The 21,139-nt window shown below is 37.2% G+C and overlaps 1 protein-coding gene across 2 annotated transcripts; it reads left to right on the top strand.

The window, feature by feature from the left end:
• Positions 1-1,353: 1,353 nt before the first annotated feature.
• On the top strand, positions 1,354-19,308 carry LOC107829692 (plant UBX domain-containing protein 11-like). 2 transcript variants are annotated; one of them, XM_075229133.1, is made up of 10 exons: positions 1,354-1,494; positions 7,144-7,243; positions 8,760-8,812; positions 8,911-8,992; positions 10,923-10,988; positions 11,066-11,133; positions 14,479-14,685; positions 14,762-15,257; positions 16,077-16,337; positions 18,864-19,308. In XM_075229133.1, the coding sequence occupies exons 2-10, from the start codon at positions 7,144-7,146 to the stop codon at positions 19,085-19,087; spliced, it is 1,557 nt and encodes a 518-aa protein (XP_075085234.1). In that variant the 5' UTR covers positions 1,354-1,494; the 3' UTR covers positions 19,088-19,308. The 2 variants fall into 2 exon arrangements, with proteins under 2 accessions (XP_075085234.1, XP_075085235.1); XM_075229134.1 differs by having other exon boundaries at positions 18,841-19,308.
• The last annotated feature ends 1,831 nt before the right edge of the window (positions 19,309-21,139 follow it).

The following is a 21,139-nucleotide window of genomic DNA, read 5'->3' as shown; positions in this document are numbered from 1 at the left end:
ATAATTTTAAAGCGATTATATATGGATAAAGCACATCCATTCCGACCTCATAAAAATAATGAAGAGCTTATTGGTCCCGAAGTACCATATCTTAGTGCAATTGGTGCACTAATATATCTTTCTAACATTACAAGGTCTGACATAACTTTTTCAGTTAGTGCCTTAACAAAATATAGCTCTGCTCTTACAAGGAGACATTGGAATGGAATCAAACACATATTGCGGTATCTAAAAGGGACTACCGATATGAGATTATTTTATGGCAATGATTGTAGTCCCGATCTTATTAGTTATACTGATGCTGGGTATTTATATGACCCACACAAGGCTCGATCTCAAACAGGCTATATGTTTACATATGAAGGCACTGTCATATCTTGGCTATTGACTAAGCAATCAATCGTGGCTACTTCATCTAATCATGCCGAGATAATTGTTATTCATGAAGCAAGTCGAGAATGTGTATGGTTGAGGTCTATAATATACCTTATTCGAGACAAATGTGTTTTGAAGTGTGACAAACTACCCATAATTTTGTATGAAGACAATGAAGCATGCATATCCCAATTAAAGGGAGAATTTATAAAGGGGATAGGACAAAACAAATTTCACCAAAGTTATTTTTCACACATGATCTTCAAAAGAATGCTGATATCAATGTGCAACAGATCAGTTCAAGTGATAATATGGCTAATCTGTTCATCAAATCTCTACCGACGTCAACCTTCAAGAAACTAGTGTACAAGATTGGGATGCGAAGGCTCAAGGATGTGAATTGATGCTCTCATTAGGGGGAGTTAATACGCGTTGTACTCTTTTTCCCTTACAAGGTTTTGTCCCACTAGGTTTTCCTTGCAAGATTTTTAACGAGGCAACCAAAAGGTGGATTTCTAAACATGTGTATTCTTTTTCTTTCACTAAGATTTTTTTTCCGAGAGGGTATTTTCCTAATAAGGTTTTAACGAGACACATTATCTATGGACATCCAAGGGGGAGTGTTATAGGAAAAATCAAATTATGGTAGATGTCTACTCTTCCTCCATGATCTTTTCAAATGCTTAATGACATATTCGATGACATATTTCTATGCTTAATGACATATTCAATGACATATTTTTCTTCATTTTTCATGCCTATATAAAGGCCTTGTAATAAATAAGAAAATACACACAATTGGAAGAAAAATCTCTTTCTTCTCTCTATCTCCATTTCTTGTTCATATCTTAGTAAATTACTTTTATTTCATAACAACATGTCTTGTTCATGTTTTATTAAGTTGCATTTATTTTATAACAATTTCTTGTTTAAAATCATTTTTTAAAAATTCAATGTCAAACCAAACTAAAGGATAAATTGGTTTTTGCGGGTTTTCCCTTCAGTTAATAACACCCCTACCACGAAGAATATTCACATTAGAAAACTCGAAAATACGACCCGAATTCCCATTGATTTTGTTTCGACGAAGCTAACGTTTTTCTCCGGCGAAATCAAGTTGTGAGTTTACCTTTTCTTTCTTTCATCCCTTCCCGAATTTCCTTTTTTCCCTCTCTCAGGTTACAGAAACCCTCAATCCGTTTTATCAAGTTGAATTTTGTTATTCTTTCAGTTTTTTTTTTTTGTCATGTTGTTTGATGGACCAGTGGAAATCGAAATCATCTAGCACGATCGGAGGGAACGATGTTGGCACCTGAGGCCAGATGATGTTTACTCAATTATCTTAAATTTCGAATAGTTATGACATATAATTAGTAGTAAAAGAGAATATTAAACGTCAGTTGGACGGGAGAAAACATTACATCAAAATATAAAACGGATTAGTCAAGTGTATTTGAATTGTTGAAACTCATGAAAGTTGTGTTAATAATGTTATTTGTCAAGTGGTGTCTAACACTTTTAAAAATCCTAAATAGAAAAGTGGTATATAAATTGGCACATTGGTAGTAATGCTTTTTTGCTACATCTGATTGATATATTAACAAAGATATCTTAAAATGAAGCAAAATATACATGTCTTCTTTTGATCCAATTGTATATTCCAAATTTTGCCCAATTAATTTGGAAACTTAAAGTTAGTTGGAATTCAACAAGTTAAGGGTTAGTATATGTGTGCAGTTTGGAAACGTAGTTTGATTGTATCTATAGCTTACCATAGTAGGGTAATGCCTTATACAAATCAGTGTATTTGTATCCTATCCACTTCCTTATGTGGTTGGCTGATTGCTTTACTTTTTCCCTTTTTTATTTTTTTGGGTTTGAGAGGGTTGGGATGGGGTGGGGTGTAGCACTTCTACTCTTTACAAGCTTATCTCAACCTTAATGTAACTAGATGGTTTTATTGGACTTGGCTTGAGTTTACACTTTCTTTTTAGTTCTCTTATTTTTTCAAATGGCTTTGTTAATTCTGCACTGAACCTATTTACTGAAAGAAAGGATTTCTTTCATGGTGAAGTGTGTGGACTTGACTTAGTGGTTTTGGTCAATTGCAATTGCGTTATTTCATAAGATGTGGATCAGTTTTTGGCCATGTTACCAAAGTTTTAAGGTCAATACTATTTTTTGGGTCTTTAACTAGTCTGTTTATTAAGTGTTTAACTATTTTATGGATTTCAACTTATTGTCGAAGTTAAGTTTTGAATTTGTTTAATTATTTAATTGTAATTTCTTAGGAAATAGAAAGATATCCTTATAAATATGGCATTACTCTTTAATTCAAAAGGGTAGATAGTATGATTTGGTCATTTTTTGTCGTGGTTTTTACAACTTAGTCTTTCTTTGTGCAAGTAGGAGCATAGGAATCTGAGTGATCACGTGCTTCACGTGGTATTTTGTTAGGATTAAGAATGACCAAAAATTATTGCTTATTTAAGATAACCCATCCCTGTCCATTGCTTTTATCATCAATTAAGTATTTCCACGTGCTTGACTCATCAACAAGAATCAATCCCGCACTTGAAGGGCGTATTGAAGACATAATTAAATAAATAAACTTGTGCTCTTTCTAACGGCTTAAGCTTTTAGTTGAGATGGTCACACACTTCAACAGGATCACTGTGCCTTCTTTTGAATGTGAATCTAGTAACATTGAAATTCCTGCATAAGACCGGAGGCCCATTATATAAACCATAACAACCGAGTGTTCGAGCCACAATTCCTGTCTCTCCATTCTATTATTAGGGGCATATGCGCCATAGATGTCACCACAATTTTTTTGCTCCATTAGATAATGAAATAGATAAAGAGATATAGCCTTTTAGTAATACCTCGATTGTCATACCCATCTATCCCATATAAAACACGCCTTTTTAAAAATCCATCCGCTTCCAAAGAAATAAAATAAGACCATCTGTTAGCCAAAAGCTGACCTTCCATTTTCGGATCCCATTGTTGAATTTGCTTCTCGAAGAAACAAAAATGTCGGCAATGCCAATGTTTTGGCAAGAAGGATGTTGATGGGACTTTCCTGCCTTTCTTGCGACTCACGCTACCTTCATAATTGATGTGAAATTTCAAATTCTACTCAATTTTCCGTTGTTCTTATTTAGAATAAGAAGAATGTGAATTGTTATTTTTCCTTGATAAGTAATGAGAAGATTTTATAAATGGTAAACTTGCTGTAAGAAAGTGCTACAAGGATGTAATTATAGATTGTGCAATTCCTCTATCATATCTAGTAGTAAATATACATCATATACAAGGGGGAGTTGCACAAAAAACTAACATAGAAATAGATGTATGTATAAGTAAGTATATTCTTTCTTTTGTCTTCAAAAATTATGTTGTTTCTTTCAAGCCAAAGAGTCCATCAGAGGAGTTGAGGTATGGTGTTTCAAGTTTTCTGATTTCTCTTGTATAGTCCCTCTTTTTTTCACCCAGACCCCACTTGTGGGATTTCACTGGGTTGTTGTTGTAGTCCCTCTTTTTTCCAGCAAAACAGAAGATTTGTGATGGAGTTTGGCATTGTCCAACTCATGTCAAGAATTGCAAAAAACATGCTCCGACATTGACTTGTGATATGTAATGCAAACTGAGGTGGTGGATATCTTCAGAATGTTCTTCATACAAACTACAAAGGACATCTATAAGAAAGTTGAATTCCCCTTTTCTGTAGATTTGATTGGGTGCCTACTTTTTTTGTGGGGGTGGGAGCTTTGTCAAAGCGAATCTTCTTTCATGGGCATAAGCTAATGTTTTTGGTAGACTCCAACAGTTTGTTGCATGACTGCACTAAGAGGAGGCCCTTAAGATGACCATTCCACTTGATATCTGCAGGCTTATATAGGTCCAAAACCAAATTGCTCAAACGTTGAAATAAGAGACTTATCCTTTCTACTTCCCAATTATTTATAGTCCTCCTCAGAAATAGATTCCAACCTTGTGGAGAGGAAAATTCAGCAATTGAGTCATCATGAAATGAAGCTAGGCAGAAAATATCTGGAAAGAGAAGAGGTCTTTTAGAGGGGTATGATCTAACCATGCTTCCTTCCAAAATCTGATTTTTCTGCTATTAGCAAGTAGAAGACCGTATGTGCCATAAAATTATCCCAATACGTACTATGAAGCCTTTGAGATATTAGTGTGCCAAGGACCTTCAAGTGCGAATGTTTTCACCAATATTCTCCCCCTGAGTGCATTGATGCATTCTTCTCCAGGCTGAATCTCCAGTGCCATTTCATTAAGAGAGTTTTATTGTGTCTCTTAAGATTCTTAATATCAAGACCACCATGCTCTTATCTTTGGTAACAACTTTCCAATCTAACCTAACAGATAAAAAAACCTCCTCTAGGGAAATTCCCCTGATGCGTGTAATAGAGAATAGGCGTGCTTGGCTTACTTGAATCTGCGTTGGGGATGGGATTGCCTACCTGTCATGTTTGATTTGCTTCACCTATGAGACTTTCTACCAATTCTTCTTTTCATCATCAAAGCTCATCCTAATCTCCGTCAAGATTACTGCCTTAGCAGTTTTCTAGTTCGACTAAGTGACTTCGTAACCTCAACGTACTTTTTTTCTTAGTGTAGCATAGGCCTTCGCCACTTCACCCCTCTTTTTTTTTTGAATTAGAAAGAGCGGCGTCTTACTTATTCAAGGGAGATGAAAGACAAATAAAGGAATCGGGGGGCTTTATGATGTGAGAAAGAGAAGGGGCGTGGTTGGTGTGTCACTGGGTCGGTGGGGGAACCCGTAGGAAGGGGGGACGACCACACCGAATTCACATTAGAAATCGCCAAGGTCAGGTTACTACCATCGTAGCCCTACTCAATGTCCACCTTTGCACCAGTCCAAATTTAAAATATGGGAAACACCATCCATAGAAGGACATTCCAGGAGAAAGCAGTTGTTGAAATTTCTTTGACATTGGCATAAATCTACCACTTTCTGAGGGCCCATGAGAATTCCCATTAAAGAGGGAGCTTTAATGGCAGAAAAGTACCCAATTTTTTTTTTCTTTTTTCTTTTTTTGTTTTGTTTCGATAATCAAGAAGTCTTTGAGGTGCCAGTGATGCACAATTCGAAACTTGTTGGATAATGTGTTCGGCCTCTATCCTTCTCCATTTAAATACAAGTTTTTGTGGGATCTTGGTAGTATTTGTGAAACTCTTTGGTACTGGCTCGTGGATTAAATTGGTAGAACTTTCAGAAAACCTCCATAACTTATTAGCAAAGTCTGACCAGCCGGCATTGGTGGAGAATTTCGAAATAATAATGCTTCTTCTTCTTCTTCTTAAATTTGAGGACTTAACAACTCTCATGTTTCACCCAAATCTGTTGAAATTCTGAAAACCTGAGATATCTAAGAAGTTTTTCCCTGGTTGTATACTTATTGATGACCGTTCTATATATTTCGGAGGCCAGAAGAAAGACTTGACAGACCCATAGAAGAGTGGTCTTTTCTTTTCCATATCTCTCGGAGGCCAGAAGAAAAATTTGATGAAGATATTGTTGACAAAACTAGGTTTACATTCAATCTATTCACCAAATATTAGATTCCAATGTCCTTTCGTTGATCTCAAAAGATTTGTTACCAACGATGAAGATTTCCTGTTCATGGGTAGTTTGAAGGAGATCGTCAAAAAGGTGATCATCGGCAAATTAGGAGGAAGGAGAGAATCGTGAGGGGAGAGAAGAAGAGGAAGAAAAGGAAAAAGTTCTCGGAGAGTTAAGAGAGAGAGAGAGGATAATTTTCTTTGGGGTGAGCACAAATATCTATGTTCCACATTAATGGTAAGGTTTTCCTTCTGTAATAGAATGTTGCCCAAGGATCATAGCCGTTCACCTACAAGTGAAGCAGAAATTTAAAAGAAAAAAATCTACGTATAACTTCACTCTCTAGAAATGTCAAAGTGACCCAAACTTGGGATAGATGATAGAGGGAGTCGATTCTTCTCTGTTGGAATTCAACGAAACATTTGAGGAGAAATACGCTTCTAAAACCCACTAAACCATATCAATAGGAACCAAAGGAGAAAAATACATTCAATAGTTTGGATACTCAATTTTAACCCGCTGATTTTGGTATAGTTATGGGCTTTAGGCCGAAGTTCAATCGTACTGTGAGGTAGAAGCAAAGGTCAATGTGATATTTTAATTCAGAAGTCTTCATTTTGCACTGATTTTGTTGAAGACTAATCGATGCTATCGCTAAAACAGACTCTGTCAGATTTTTTTCCTGTTTGAATATTTCTCAAGTCAGCAATAGTGGTGTTTCTACTTAAGGGGATCCCCCCCCTCCCCCCAAAAAAAAAAAGAAAAGAAAAAGCCTCAGTCACCTATGTTGTGGAGAATCAGAGAGCTTGTTAATGGGGATACCAATTATTGGTAGATTACTGCTGCATCATAAGGAAACAAAGTCCTTTACCATGATTAGAGTCTCTTGCTTTTCTTCACTAATGTTAGAATCTCAAAAAATTAGAATTTATGCAAATATAGTTTTGAAGTCATTCATAGAACTCTACTTTTTGCACAGGCCTGTGTTTGTCTTGTGTACTTTTGTTTGAATTATGGATGATTCTACGAATATTTCTTTGTCTTTGCTTATCTCTTGTTTGTTACTTTATTTTCTGTAGAATCTTAATCTTTCTTTGTCACCCTGGATCATATCATCATGAAGGAATGTTGAAATTTATATTTTCCTCTTATAATAGATGGAGCGACCTTTATCTTCACTTGTGTTCAATGGTTCTATTATAGAAGCCATCACTGAAGCCAAGCAGCAGAAGAAGCTTTTTCTGGTTTATGTTTCAGGTAAATAGTTTCCAATTCTCTGCAATTTATTTATGCTATAGTTTCCATTAGTGTCCTAAAAGAACCTGATGTTAGAGAGATTTGGGTGATGTTGCACCAAGGTTGAAGACATAGAATGACAGTAGTTTCCCTAGTAGCTCGGCTGGACTCTAGGGTAACATGGTAGTGGTTAGACTCAAGATAAGTGTTATTGACTGACCCAGGGAAACATATTCTCCCACTCAACTGAAAAGGGAAGCGTTTGATTGCAACTTAGTCTGTTCGTGAACAATATCTTTTTTTTGGATGAAGTAATGTGTTTCATTAAAAAAATGCATCAAGAAGATGCAAAGATACAAGAGGCATAGTTACAAAAGAACAAAATACAACAGAGCATTGTTTGCCCAAATAATATCTCAATCTAGAACAGGAGAGCTAATAAAATCCAAAAGTGTCCAGTACTATTTAGTGGGGACAATTTTGTCCAGCAAAAAAGTGTCCAGTGCTATTAAGTGGGGACAATTTTGTCCAGCAAAAAAAGGTTGAGCAAGCATTTAGCTGTGAGTGAGTGGTTTAGATTTGAGGTGCCATCAAAACATCTTCCTGAACAATATCTAATACTATATATTCCATGTTGGTAGAAGGATAGAAGAAGTGCAGATGGGATAGGCTGCTTTAGTTACCCTTTACTTGCTTAATTTTGAAAAGAAATAATTTATTATGCAATATGCAGTTTTACATAATTCACCCGTTGCTTAAACAGTTAATGCAATGGAATACCAATTATTAACAAAGTACTACAACAACAACAACAACAACAACAACAACCACCCAGTATAATCCCACTAGTGGGGTCTGGGGAGGGTAGTGTGTACGCATACCTTACCTCTACCCTGGGGTAGAGAGGCTGTTTCTGATAGACCCTCGACTCCCTCCCTCCAAGAACTCCTCACCTTGCTCTTGGGGTGACTCGAACTCACAACCTCTTGGTTGGAAGTGGAGGGTGCTTACCACTAGAGCAACCCACTCTTGTCAAGGGATGCAACTTGTTGGAGGTTGTATATTCAATCAAGTTTAATCCTCTTTGAATAAAATTGCTTACTGTAGGAGAAAATGTTAAAATCATTTTTGATAATTTACTATTCCACAATTTCCTAAGGACATTGCATTACCTAGCGACATTGTTGAGGATAACAAAATAGTCTAATTGGCGGGTCCATTTTCTGACTTCGTGAATTAGGGTGAATTGTTAAATATTTTTCATACAGACTTCGTTTACAAGAATAATTAGCTGATTTTACAAGAATCATCATAAGAATTTAGTAACTAATTTTGTTTTTCCTGTTTTTGTGTTATCTTCAGCATATGTTCTTGCAAAATATATTTGTCATTCTTACTTTATCCTTTTACTTTATTCTTTCCTTGGTTCTTTAGGGAGAGAGATTGGGGTATATGAGAGATGACTTTGATGCTTATGAAATGCAAAAATCATTAGACTTGTCATCCTGATTGTATTTCCTTCAAATTTGTGTCCTAGGTGGCAATATGGAATCAAATCAATTGGATGCATCAACTTGGCTGGACCCAAGAGTAGATTTATCCTTACGCTTCCTAGAATGTTATTATATTTAATACTTTTGGCCCTTGGATAGTGAGTTCACTTTCTCATCCTTCTTGTAATTGCTCAGGTTGCTGATTCTATAGCAAAATACTGCATTTTGTTGCACATCCTAGAAGAAAGTACTGATGCCAAAAACTTCTCAGCACTGTGTATCCTTTACCCTGTAGCTAGCTTCTTCCTCGCTTCTTAAACCTTGACATACTTGCTATTCTTCTTTTTATTTCTCTTTTTTTCTACACATCCCTCTCTTTGTCGGTGCAGGGAGTTCTCTTTTCTTTGGCTATTAATTGCACGTAATCTGAGAGGGTGGGGATATTTTTCTTCTAGGAGTACCATGGAGCTCACGCTGGATAACATAAACAAGGAATTCTAGGACCTGATTTTATGGAGGTTTTCTAGCTGAAATTGTGTAAATTGCGTTAGTTAAAGAAGCTTCGAGCAGAGGTCATGATGTCACACTTCAGTTTGCTTTACTTGTTCTGTACATAGTTCTACTTGGTAATAACATCTTTAATTACCCCAAAAAAGACTTGATAGGATCTCTCTAGGAATAGAAAAGGGACATACTTTTGATCTTGATCTGTAAATGCTTTTGACTGCATCTTCAATGATATAATTACTCATTCTTAAAAAAAAGAAACAATTGATGCAAGAAGATTGAAAGGGGAAACTATGACTTGTATTCTAAAGAATTTTGATTACACTTTCTCCCTTGTGCTAACTTGGGAGGGTGTTTTGCATGAGGCCTGGTAGATAAAGTTTCAGGTGCATAAATGTAGTAGTTATTTCTATAACTGGGCACAATGGACTTCTTTCTTCACCTTATTCTTGCATGTATATTCAAATGCATATCCCGTTTTGAATGATTTGTTGGGTCCAGGTACTAGTTTATCTTCTTTAAATATGGACTTGTACTATTCAAACTTGGAAGGGGCAAAGACAGTGGGAGAACAAACAACAGCAACAACATACCTAGTATATTCTCACAAGTGGGGTCTGGGGAAGGTATTGTGTACGCAAACCTTACCCCTACCTTGTGCAGGTAGAGATGCTGTTTTCGATAGACCTTCGGCTCAGGTAAGCACAGTATCAACATTAAAGAAATGCAATATAAAAAATGAACAAGTCATGGAGAGGAAACAACAACAATAGCGGGATATTAACAAACCAAAATAAAAGCAATATCAGGTAATAGTATGAATCCAAGAATAAGCCACAACTAGAGTAATACTAAAGGTACCGGTATGTAAGGGAAATACGCTTTACTGCCTACTAACCTTCTACCCTAAGCTTTGACCTCTACAACCTCCTATTAAGGGTCATGCCCTCAGTAAGCTGAAAATGCGTCATATTATGTCTAATCACCTCTCCCCAATACACAGTGGGAGAAGTAGAAAAGAAATGTTATGCGTAGTTTCCAGAGTACAAGTACTTCAACACGTGTTTTCCTTTATATTTATTAGCAATGCTCCTGATACAATCCCACCTTTGAAGACTTATTTTAGAAGAAAACGTGAAAGAGGAAATAAGATTTGTGCAGCTTTGACCAAGTCCAACTTCTCTCCAGCATGAAGAAACTGCCTTACGAAGAAACTGCAGTTACTAAATATTCCAACCTACTATCTGATTAGGCTTTACAGTTTTCTAGTTATTTTAAACAATATATATTCTGTAAATATCTAGTCAGGATTAGTTTTAAGGGCATTGAATGTTTGTCTAGATATTAGTATCTGGGAGTTTTGTCCACTCCATACGGACAGATTTGTTGGTTGTAAATTGTGTTTAAGATTCTTGCACAATCTATTGCCAATAGTAATTTCCTTCTCTTCTCAATTTCTCTGTCATAAATTTTCAGCATCTAACAGCTCCTCTCGTAATACATGGAAAACCTGCTTTAGTATGAAAATTGAGGAGTTCAGTATTGACAACGGTCTACCATGGGAATCTTGTCAAAACCATTCAAAACTTTGTGAATCCTTTCTTGCTTGAGAGTCTTAAAATTGGGCAAATATTGCTGTCAATGTCATGCTGTTGCTATGCACTTTTCACGTAGATATATCCTTACATTGATCTTCATAGATCCACAGAAGGCCGCCCCTTGTATTACAGCTATTGGATACAATGGTGTTCAACTTTGGCAACATGGTATGGTTAGCTGTTTGAGATGTAACTGAGTTGTTGTATCTCTTTCTGGTTTCTTAGTTCTGTATCTAATTTTTCAGAGGGTTTTGTTTCTGCTGATAATCTTGCATCTAGTCTTGAGAAGGCGTGGTTAAGTCTTCATGTTCAGGTATTTATGATGTCATGGTCTTTATTGCCATGGAATTTTGTTCTGGTGCTGGAGATATTATCTGAATTTCTTGATTTTATTCCCAATAGTCGTGATGGATAGTTTTACTAGGAGACTACTAGCTTTACAGTTTACACTGAGCAAAATGGAGGGGATCACTTGTTTTGAGCCATTCTTTTAAGACTTTTTAGACAACTAGATTCTGCATTGTGAGTGTGACTAATTGCTAGAATTGTGACTTGTGTTGAATCAGTAGAAAATTACGTGTTTATCCATAGAGAAAAATATTCCCCTTTAAAGGGGATACACAGAATTATTCTTGTGCCCCATCCAGAGGGGGGAGCCTACACTCTACTAGCTCTAAGTCTTCAATGAAATCTGATAGTTCTATTACTTTCTGAATATTCTTATGTTGTTGCTTCTTTTCATTATATGTCTAGTGACAATAAAGTCTCCATAAAAACCGAGGATCCCCCACCCTAATAACAGCCACCTCATCCCAGATCGACTCAAAACTATGGTTTCTTTCTTCCCGGATTCACTTAGCATAGAGATGTATACAGTCGAAATCTTTTCTTGAGTCAACCTACTTGTTTGAGATGTTGAGGAACTTTATTGGAATAACTGGAAGAGGAGGATATAATGTTGGGTTGTAGTCAGAATATTTGAGGGAAATGTGGTGACAGTGTTTGTTGATTTGAATTTCGGGTGGTTGGGGTTTTAGAGAGAAAGCAGACCTTCTCTCTAACCCATGTTATCACACACACTATGCATCTCCAAATGTCCAAAAAGTTTCAGCAACAAACTAGTTGGACAAAGTAATGCATTGTATCACAAATGAAGAATCTTGTTTTTGTTAACATTGTTTTCTTTTGTAGGCAGAGTTATTCCCATTACGTCACTGGATTATTAGTTTCATAATGAAGGAAAAACAAGAATGAATAATAGCTAAATTTCATTTCCATTTACGTATTCAAAAAAAGAAAAAATCATTTTCATTTAAAAGTGAAGCATTGCAAAACATTACTTCTGTGAGTGGTTACAAGATGAGACGTGCGCTTTGGACGGTATACGTGGTAGGCGGAAAATTATCTTTAGCAAGAAGTGTTCTTTCTGTGGATCGTTCTTTAGAAGAAGGAAAGGGAAGGAGAAGAAAAACATAGAGGCTATATCTATGTTAGGAGACCTCTCCATGTAAACATCAGTGTTTTCTTCGACTTGTTATTGTCTAGTCTAGTTTGCAATGACTCTTATATTACTTCTGTCTTTCTATTTCTTTTGATGTGCTTCTTTCGTTTTCTTTTTGTTTGCCTCAAGTCTTTCTTCTTTTTCTTCTGGTGTGCACATTCACTTCTTTTGCTACTTCAGCTTGTGGACTTCTCTTTGCTACTCTGTTGTATTCTCTTTTGTTTTAAACAAATCTTTCCTCTACTTTCTGGTAAGCTTTTTGCTTTTTTCTATTTATTTAATAATTATTTTATCTTAATGCATATCTTTAGATTCATGCTACTCAACTTCTTTATTTATAAAGTTTCACGCCCTTTGACTTCTTAAATTTTATATAAACAGCGGAGAAGGGCCAAAAATGCCCTTATACTGTTGAAAATAGAGCATATTTGTCCTCCGTTTGAGTTCTGGTCCAAAATTGACCTTGACGTTACCCAACTAGGTCATATATGCCCATCTGAGTTAGCGGACCTCAATATCCATGTTTAAAATAATAATGCTTAAAATGAGCTCCACGTTGGACCTCCCTCCCCCCCCCCCCCCCCAAAAAAAAAAAAAAAAGAAAAAGAAAAAAGTCTAATATGAAATTCTTCTCCTCAATTGACAAAAGTCCTTCTCGCTTCCTTATCGTCATAGTTCAAACATAAATAGTGGGAATAGCATCTAACATAGTTGAAACTTGCGAAGAACCCTACGTAAAAGACCAGCCAAATCGAGAACCATTATAGGATGGGTCTATCACTGTATTAACCTCTACATGAAACCTCAACCCCAGAAAATAAAAGTTTCTTATTATCCATAAATGGAGCAAAAGTTAGTCTTTGTTAAACATAAAGATTTACCAATGTTTTTTATTAAAAAAAGTAGCAAAATCCGGATGAAAATGTGGAAAAGGGAAAGTGGGAAATTGCTTATGGCTAAGATAAGATCGGGCATGTTGCCATCGCGAACAATAACTTGGAGCCAGGTGGCAACATCTTCAATGCTCACAATGTCCTATACCTTGGCGGGTCGGAACTTCTCTACCCAAGGGATATTAAAAAAAAACGTTTTGTGCATGATATTTAGAATAGGCAGTCCGGCTAAGTGGCAACCAGGAATTCAAGAATCAAGAGTTAATTTATTTCTACAACTTTGGTTGCTCTTTGGTGCTTCACGATGCTTCACTCCAAGAGCTTCAAATATCATCCATGTGCTGCATGTATAGCCTTATAGCTGTGGCTAAATCAAGTCATTTCCTTATTCAAAATCTACAAAGTCATCCTCTCAAGGGTATTGCTTACAGCTTTCTGTAATTCAGCTACAAAGCTATCTAAAATCAGCCTCTAAGTTGCTATTCTTATCCCTGCTAAGCCAAAAATAATTAAACCCTCAATTTGTTTATCCTTGTCTCCTTTGCTGCTGTAATTGGTTTGACAAGTCAGTTCAACCAATGTTGTTAGGGAAAATGCCATATTTACCCATGTACTTCACGAAAAGGTCTACATTTACCCTCCGTTTGAAGTTTGGCTCACTGGTGCCCCTGTCGTTAAACTTTTGGCACACATTTGCCCCGTGGTTTGTGAGATAGTTTTCTTTTACCCCGTTAGTGAAAAAGTGTGAAAGTAAACTATTTCACGAACCACAGGGGCAAATGTGTGCCAAAAGTTTAACGGCAGGGGCACCAGTGAGCCAAACTTATAACGTAGGGTAATGTAGACCTTTTCACAAAGTACAAGGGTAATTATGACCTTTTTCCCTTGTTGATAAGGTGAATACTCTTGCCTATGTTTGTCTCTGCCATTTTTTCCCCCTACTCTGCCCTGTAATCTGAAGAAAAAATGCGAAGGTTGGATGTTGTTTTGCTAGCTGTTCACTTTTACATTTCATTACTTCATAAACCGTGTTTAGCATAACATACTCAATTGGAGGCTGAAATAATTAATTCAGATTTGGGTTTAAGTTCATGGGGTTGCTGTTTAGCATGTTAGGAAGCACTGAATTTCCTTCATAATAGAGGTCTACAGCGTTACCCACTTCATGATTTTGGGATGCTCCACTTAGTTTATTATGTTTGTCCTTGAATAGGTGCAATCTGACCTTGGTCCTTTTGTATCAAATTTTTATGATTAACTGAAGGAGACAACAGCTACTTTCTTGACTGCTGCACTTGCTTCAAAGAAAGAGCTTGTATCTGGAGCTTCTTCTGTAACCTCTGAAGTAGGGAGTTCTTCAAATGCTCAAGTTTCACCAGCTCAGGCAGAAACACAGATACAATCTTCAATGGCTACATCGGCTAACAACAATCAGATAGTAGAGGAAGAGGATTGTGGACGTGCTGCTACAGTAAATCCCATTTACTGGCTTTCAGACTTTTATTCACTATTGTCCTGCATAATATTTTTATTTAACGACTTTGCAGGAGATAGATTCCTTGGTGATTGACATGGCTTCTCATGGATCAGCAGATGCTTTTGAATCCAGAGTTGGCGAGTTCAATGAGTCTACCGGTGCGATCACAATAGCAGAAAAGCCACTTGATCTTGTGGAGGTAGATTCAACCAAGACTATAGGTGCATATTCAATGTCAAAAGAGAATCCTGATTTGCATGATCAACACATGTATCCTAATGAGGAAGCTCCCGGAGAGATGGCCAAGAAGGCAAGGAAAGGTCCTGAGATAAAAATAGTTGAAGATGCAACTGCTGAGAAAGCTGATTTTTCAGATGCCTCGTCAAATAGATCTCACGATGTTTATTTAAACATTAGATTACCTAGCGGTTCAAGTTTACAAGTGAAGTTCCTTGTTATGGATACTTTAAGAATGGTCAAGGACTATGTTGATAAAAACCAAACAAGCAGCTTTGGTTCTTACGATCTAGCAGTTCCTTATCCCCGCAAGGTTTTTGATGATGGAGGTAATAGAATATTTGTATTTTCTGTCTCATTAGATCCTTATCCTTTGTTTCCTCGTTTTGGGTGGCAATACATCCTCCATAGCTGCCTCAAGACAAGGGAATGCAAGTAGGCAACTTGGCACTCCGAGTTGTTGGTACAACACTTCCACTTTTAATATCTAACAAAGATTTTTTCCTTTGGTTAGCATACATTCTTAAAGATTTCTAAATGTTGGTTTAAAAAAAGCAAGGAAACACATCAGAAGATGTAGTTTGCCCAAATAGTTTTATTTCTTGGGTACAAATAGTCTGATTTGCCACCTGTAATTGCTTTAGCATGGATCAGATGCAATCAGAACAGTGGAAATGATAGGTGGGACCTTAGAAGTTACTGTCATAAATTTGCATGTTGCTGCCATGCACTATGACTGACCATCATCTAAGGGAGGCCTTCAGTGGAGAAGATCAAAAGAAATTTCTGCTTATCCATTCTAATGTGTTTCTTAGATCACATATGAGGCGATTTTTATGCAATAGTGCGAGTTCAAATTCTTATAGCCAGCCTCAACTAGTATGAAACATAGTATATATCAGTAACTCAACCCTTCCTGTCAAGTTTGTCTATATATATTCCACATGGCTACTTAGCATCTTCTTTTTGAGCCTTTACATGGTTTTGTTGGGTCCAGCATATGATCCATGTACTGCCATCAAATATAGTTCTTTTTGGAGCTTTGCAGCTATTAATATCATTTACTTGATTGCCTCATACTTTAGAGAGTATGCATTAAATTGCTGTTATACCTGAAAGATAACCTTTTTTCCTGAAACATGTAACAGATCTAGATAGAACATTGTCAGATTTGGGTTTACACAATAGACAAGCACTTATAATCGTTCGTCATAACAAAGTGAACGTTACACCATTGCATGGTCAAAGCAGTTCTGCTGAGAGTAACCATTCAGCAATTGGATTCAATGAAGGTTATTTTTCTATGATCAGAAGGCTCATTTCGTATGTGAATCCTTTATCTTACCTTGGTGGAAGTTCCAACACATCAGACGCTGCTCAGGGTTCTCAAAATAGCATATGGCAATATGGTAATTTCCGCTCCTTTCTTTTTGACCTCTGTGAGAACTTTCTTTTTGAGATGGTAACATTTGTATATATTAAAAAAGGTACATTAATAACCATATATACAAGAGAGAAAAAATAGAAAAATTGTCCAGTAATCCCAGCAAGAGACTAGAATTTCTATGATTGAGACAGTATCTTCTGTGTAAACCTATTCACACTAAAACAAAAAAGCCTATACAATTCAGTTTGATCTTCTGTACTGTATTGCTGCTGTTTTCATGTTGTCCACCAGATACAGGTTGGGCCGAATCTCCATCTATCTCTTTCCCTTGCTCCAACTCCAGCTTCATCCCAGCTAGAGAGTACTTCAGTAATCTTACTAGTCATTGTCCAAGATATGCCTCTAAGATAAATAAAAATCTTCCGGTTGACATGGTCATAAGCTTTTTCTATGCCCAATTTACAATGAATTCCTGACTTCTGGTTGATTCTAGAATCCACACAGTTAAAGCAACATCCATTATTTGTCTTCCTTTGGTGAAAGCCATCTGTTGAGAGTCCACCAATTTTTCTATCACCCTTTTGAGTCTTTCTGTCAGAACTTTTGAGAACAATTTGTAAACGCTGCCTATTAAGCTTATAGGCCCAAAATCTCTCAACTCTTTAGCTCCTGTCTTCTTAGGAATCGGAGCTATGTAAGGTGGAACTTTTCTCAGAAATTCCCTGTGAGTGAAATTATAGAAAGCTTCCATAATGTCCTGCTTCAACACATCCTAACATTTGATAAAAAATCCCATTGTGTAACCATTAGGACCGGGGGCTTTGTCCAAGGCACACATCTTCAGGCAGCCAAAAACCTCCCGTTCATCAGAGTTGCCTTGTAAACATTCCGTCTCTTCTTCAATTATAACTAGACAGTTGACAAAGTTACTAGCAGGTCTCCATTCTTCATTCTCTGTGTATAACCTTTGCTAACAGTTAATAATCTCATTCTTGATTCTTCCTGGCTCCACAACTATTTTTTCCTGGATCAGTTAGATCACTAACTGGTCAGTGTTGTTGCTTCTTTTATGTGCATTAGCTACTTTAGGAAAGAAGCTGGAAAGAAGCTAGTATTTCTATCACCTTCCTTAAGCCAATGAGCTCTGGATCTTTGTCTCCATGCAGTTTCTTCATTTTTAATGTGTTACTCTTAAGAAGAGAAACCTTCTTTCTTGATCCATCCTCTTCAGGACTAGGTGTCCAGTAAAGAGTTCAGCTTTTGTGGTGCTTGAATATTCTTATAAGACGCACATTAACAGACACTTTACCCAGCATCTTTGCTATACAACACCACCTACACTTCAGTTATTGACGTGTTAGGGGCCGACGATATGAATCCTTCCTCACCATTTTTCTCCATTTAAATTCATCTTAGGTCAACATTTATGCGAAATAAAAATAGGGAAAAAGGCCAAATTTACCCCTCTACTTTTTGGATATCGTCTACATTTAACCTTAGTTGTACTATTCGGCTAAATTACCCCTGCTAGAAGTTCTCTTTATTTTCTCTTAATATTGTGTGAAAACAATTTTTTCGCGATTTTGTGCCCGACTTCTGACTCTCCGGTGTGGTTGTTTCTCCATGTGCTAAATAAAGTAACAAGCTTGTTATTGAGCTTTTCGAGATCCACTCTCAGCTATCTGGAACTGCATTTTTGGGATTTTGTTATTATGATGCTATTAAAAATGTTCTTTGTAAATGGATAAGATAGAGCAGCTAAGTTGCTCGGACACGGGTGCGGGTGTCCGACACGGGTGCGGGTGTCCGACACGGGTGCGGATCTAGAGGTCGGATCCTTCGAGATGTAGATTCGGGGATACGAATCCTAGTACGGATACAGGTGCGGGGATCCGGCTAAAAACAATTCAAAAAAAATAAAAATATATCTAAATTATGAGGAATTTGGTAGAATATTTATGTATAGCTTGTAAAGTGTGGATTTCTTTTTTATTCTCAAGTTATAGATAAGTAAATAATTGATTTTCTGGATAAGGTATGCTATTTTCTTCAAATTCGCCCTAGTTTTGGTTCTGATCTCGGGAATCAAATTGTATCCCGTCTCGAATTTTTCCGTCCGTCGCGGTCAAAGTACCCAAAATTGTTTGACCAAATCCAGTACGGATCCCATACCCACACCCATACTAGTGTCGTGTCGACACGGGTACGGCACCTAAACTACATATGAATTGTTGTAAATCCCTTTTGTTGTAAATTACATTGTGCAAATAAGGTAAAAAGAAATTTTTTAGGCTACATATGAATTGTTGAATTTTCTTTACACGGGAGAATTCTAGTGAAGTTGTAAAGGAGATTCAAAAATTGCTTTAGGTCACATGTTCAAATGTAAGGTGTGACATTCTATTTTTTTAAAACCCCTTGTATAGATTTTTGGCTTCGTCATTGGATAAGATGTTTATATATTCATGCATTGAGTGGCACTTTGTGCCATGTTAATTTGGTTCGGCTAATCTGAGATAATTTAGTACTGTCTCCTCATGACATGCAGGTCCAAACCCCACACCTCAGAATAATCAGACGTTGGCACGTAAACCATACCAAACTCCTATAACTTCCACAACTAATAACAGAAGTACGAAGCCAGCTTCATCTCGCTTTGGAAGCAACATCCACACTCTGAAACATGATGAAGACGAGAATCAGTTTGGTGACAAAAACACATTCTGGAATGGTAACTCTACTCAGTTTGGTGGTGATGACAACAGTAAATAAATTTCCTTAAGATTCTTTGCACTTTCTTGTACATTGATGGGTCTACAAATAGCATAGTGGGTACAATTCAGTATTTTCTTCGTGTTAATGTTTGCATTAAGTTTTGAATTGAAGCCTTTTCCTTTTATCTTTACAATGATTGGCTTATAATAAATTGCGGTTGCCAGAGTCAGATTTCTAGTTCCACAATAAACCTAAATTGAGGTTAATTCGAAAGGCGAGTTTAGTATCTCTGCTGAATTTTTTTACAGTTGGTGAAAACTGTTGCAGGAAAGTTATATGATGTTTCGATCACTACTAATCATTACTATTCAACTAGATTTGGTACTTGTTCTTCTAGTAGGTAGATTTATTGTTCTTCTAATACAACTCTTGACATGAAATTCTCCTTCAAAGTTAAGCTTGTCCTTCCCCTTATTAGTCCAATAGGAAAAGAGAAATGTTAGAGAAGATAGGTGGCAGGCTATGGTTATAGAAGGTTTGAGCTAGTGGGAAGCGATATTTCTCTTTTCCCAAAATGCCAAAAAAGGTCAAAAATGAGGAACGATCATGATGAGACGATGACTATTGTTCCTTAGGTCGTTTTTGATGGGTCGGCAAAAATTTAGGTGATTCAGGTCCGGGACCCATGCAGATAGTGTGGGCTATATAGCACACGAAAATCTGGGAATCGGGCCGAATTTTAATTTACGACTCTAAAACGTCAAAAAATGAGGAACGACCACGGTGAGGCGGTGACTAATTTCCTTAGGTCATTTTTGATGGGCCGATAAAATTTTAAGCTATTCAGGTCCCGGCACCCGGACCCGTGCAAATAGTGTGGGCTATTATAACACACGAAAATTTGGGAATCAGGCGGAATTTCAATTTTATGGCCCTAAAACGCCAAAAAAGAGGAACAGTCATGGCAAGTCTGTGACAATTTTCCTTGGGTCGCTTTTGATGGGCTGACAAAATTTTAGGTGATCCGAATTCGGTCGTCCAAGCCCATGCAGAAGGCAGTGACTATTGTTCCTTAGGCCATTTTTTACAGTCCAACAAAATTTTAGGCGATCCCGGTTCAGTCGCCCGTGCCCATACAGAAGGCGTGCACACACAAAAATATCGGAATCAGGCGGAATTCAAGTTTTATTACCCTAAAATGCCAAAAACGAGGAACGGTCATGGCGATGCGATATCTATTGTTCCTTAGGTAGTTTTTGATGAGTCGACAGTATTTTAGACGATTCGGGTCCGGTCGCCCGGGCCCATGCAAAAGGCGTGAGCTATATATGAAAATTTGGGAATCGGAAAAAAATCCAATTTGATGGCTCTAAAATGACACAAATAAGTAACGGTCATGGCGAGTCGGTGACAATTGTTCCTTCGATCGTTTTTGATGCGTCGGCAAAATCTTAGGCAATACGGGTCCGGTCGTCCGGGCCCATGCAAAATGCATGGGCTATTATAGCACATGAAAATTTGATTGGGCAGAATTCCAATTTTATGGCCCTAAAATGACAAAAATGAGTAACGGTTATGGCGAGACGGTGACAATTGTTCCTTCGATTGTTTTTGATGGGCCGACAAAATCTTAGGCGATCCAGGTCCCGTCGCCCGGTCCCATGCATAAGGCGTGGGCTATAGCACCAGTAAATCTAGGAATCAGGCGGAATTCCAGTTTTATGACCCTAAAACGCCAAAAAACGAGGAACGGTCATGGCGAGACGGTGATTATTGTTCCTTAGGTCATTTTTTATGGGTCGACAATATTTTAGGAGATCTGTGTCCGCTTGCTGGAGCCCAAGCAGAAGGCGTAGGCTATAAAATGCACACGAAATTTGAGAATCGGACGAAATTTCAGTTTTATGACCCTAAAATACCAAAAAACGAGTAACGGTCATGGCGAGGCGGTGACTATTGTTTCTTAGGTCGTTTTTGATGTGACGACAAAAGCTTTGTCTATCCGAGTTTGGTCGCCCGGGCTCATGCACAACGCATGGGCTATAAGAGTTTTAAATCACAAAATCGGGTGGTATTTCAATTTTATGGCCTTAAAACGCCAAAAAACGA

Source organism: Nicotiana tabacum, chromosome 14 (assembly GCF_000715075.1).
Source record: "Nicotiana tabacum cultivar K326 chromosome 14, ASM71507v2, whole genome shotgun sequence".
NCBI lineage: Eukaryota > Viridiplantae > Streptophyta > Magnoliopsida > Solanales > Solanaceae > Nicotiana > Nicotiana tabacum.
Note: the sequence above shows the minus strand (reverse complement) of the source record. Positions and strands in the feature narration are given on the sequence as shown.

Coding starts and splice junctions, on each gene's coding strand:
- LOC107829692 (XM_075229133.1), top strand. CDS start 7,144: ATGGAGCGACCTTTATCTTCACTTGTGTTCAATGGTTCTATTATAGAA. Junction 7,244..8,759: donor TTTTCTGGTTTATGTTTCAG/GTAAATAGTTTC, acceptor TTTGTGTCCTAG/GTGGCAATATGGAATCAAAT. Junction 14,686..14,761: donor ATTGTGGACGTGCTGCTACA/GTAAATCCCATT, acceptor ACGACTTTGCAG/GAGATAGATTCCTTGGTGAT.